At 34.9% G+C, this 1,307-nt stretch overlaps 1 protein-coding gene across 2 annotated transcripts in view; it reads left to right on the top strand.

Moving 5' to 3' along the window:
- LOC106871718 (DIS3-like exonuclease 1) overlaps window positions 1-1,307 on the top strand; it is a 37,122-nt gene that overhangs the window by 3,929 nt on the left and 31,886 nt on the right. For both annotated transcript variants that reach the window (XM_014918328.2, XM_014918329.2), the window contains 2 exons: window positions 252-472; window positions 950-1,083. In XM_014918328.2, coding sequence (XP_014773814.1) covers window positions 274-472; window positions 950-1,083 — 333 coding nt within the window. In that variant the 5' untranslated portion in view covers window positions 252-273. The remainder of the gene's footprint in view (window positions 1-251; window positions 473-949; window positions 1,084-1,307) is intronic.

The raw sequence follows: 1,307 nt of genomic DNA, 5'->3' as shown, positions 1-1,307 counted from the left end.
TATATATATATATATATATCATCATCGTTTAACATCTGCCTTCCATGCTGACATGAGTGACATATATATAGTCTAATGCATGTGTCAGCCTAGAACATGAACATTAACTGATAATGGTGGTGTTGTTGATGACAATGATGATGACGATACACATGCATGTGTGTGTACACACACATACACACACACACACACACACATACACACTTATTTCTTTAGTGGAGACATCATTTCATCTTTTTTGTATTTAACAGTTGTACAAACCAATACTGAAATATGACTGCCGAAGAAAGTGATGACTTTGAGAAAGCTCCGTCTGCCACCTCTATATCCCAGATTTCCAGAATAAACAGACAGTTCCGGCTAAAGTCGAACAGGAAAAGCAATGTTATTAGTATGGTACAAGAACTCTATCTTCGAAAAGATGTTCCTTGCAAAAGTCTTTTATGCCAGAACAATTGCACATCGAATAAAGGTAAGTGTGGATGAGTTGGTTTAATCTTTTGTTCTTTTTAATTGCTTCAGTCAATGTGTGGCCAAGCTGGGGCACCACCTGCATGTCTTAATCATCTCAAACTTAGTACTTACTTTGTCAATCTCTACTTGACAAATGGCTAAGTTACCTTGCATTTCAACCCACTGGTGCACCCACAAACACAAAGTCGTCTGCACTTTTGCACATGCACACATACACGCATACACACACATATACATGCATGCACACATTAGGCTTTGTGATATTTTCCATCATTCTAACCACCAACTTTACAGAGTATGTACTGGTGCATTGCAGATTTATGACACCAGCAACAGAGAGGCTGCTTGAAGATGTTAATATTTAAAAATATTCCGTCTCTATGGAGGAAGTTTATAATCCTGAATATTATAGTTCTTTGATTGTTGTTGTCTGAAAATATGACTTATTTTTCCTATTTTGTTCTTGTTTCCACAGAAAATGATGTATTTCTATCATTGGATGTTTCACATTATGTTGTACTGGACAGCCAGATATGCAGGGACTATTTGGAAATATGGGAAACGCCGGAGATAAAAGGAATTATATTCCCCCAAACTGTTGTTAACAGTGTAAGTTTTTCTTTTATTATGTATAAATACAAATCTACACATATGGGTAGTTATTGAAAATCTGCTTCAACAAATTCCATCAGACGCATGCTAGCATGAAAAGTGATGTTAAACGATGATGATATATATACATACACACATACATGTATGTATCACCTAGTGGTCATCCTTTCTTATACGGATATATATATATATATATATATATATATATATATATATATATA

The sequence above is a fragment of the Octopus bimaculoides genome, chromosome 15 (genome assembly GCF_001194135.2).
Source record: "Octopus bimaculoides isolate UCB-OBI-ISO-001 chromosome 15, ASM119413v2, whole genome shotgun sequence".
In the NCBI taxonomy this organism is placed as follows: domain Eukaryota; kingdom Metazoa; phylum Mollusca; class Cephalopoda; order Octopoda; family Octopodidae; genus Octopus; species Octopus bimaculoides.
Note: the sequence above shows the minus strand (reverse complement) of the source record. Positions and strands in the feature narration are given on the sequence as shown.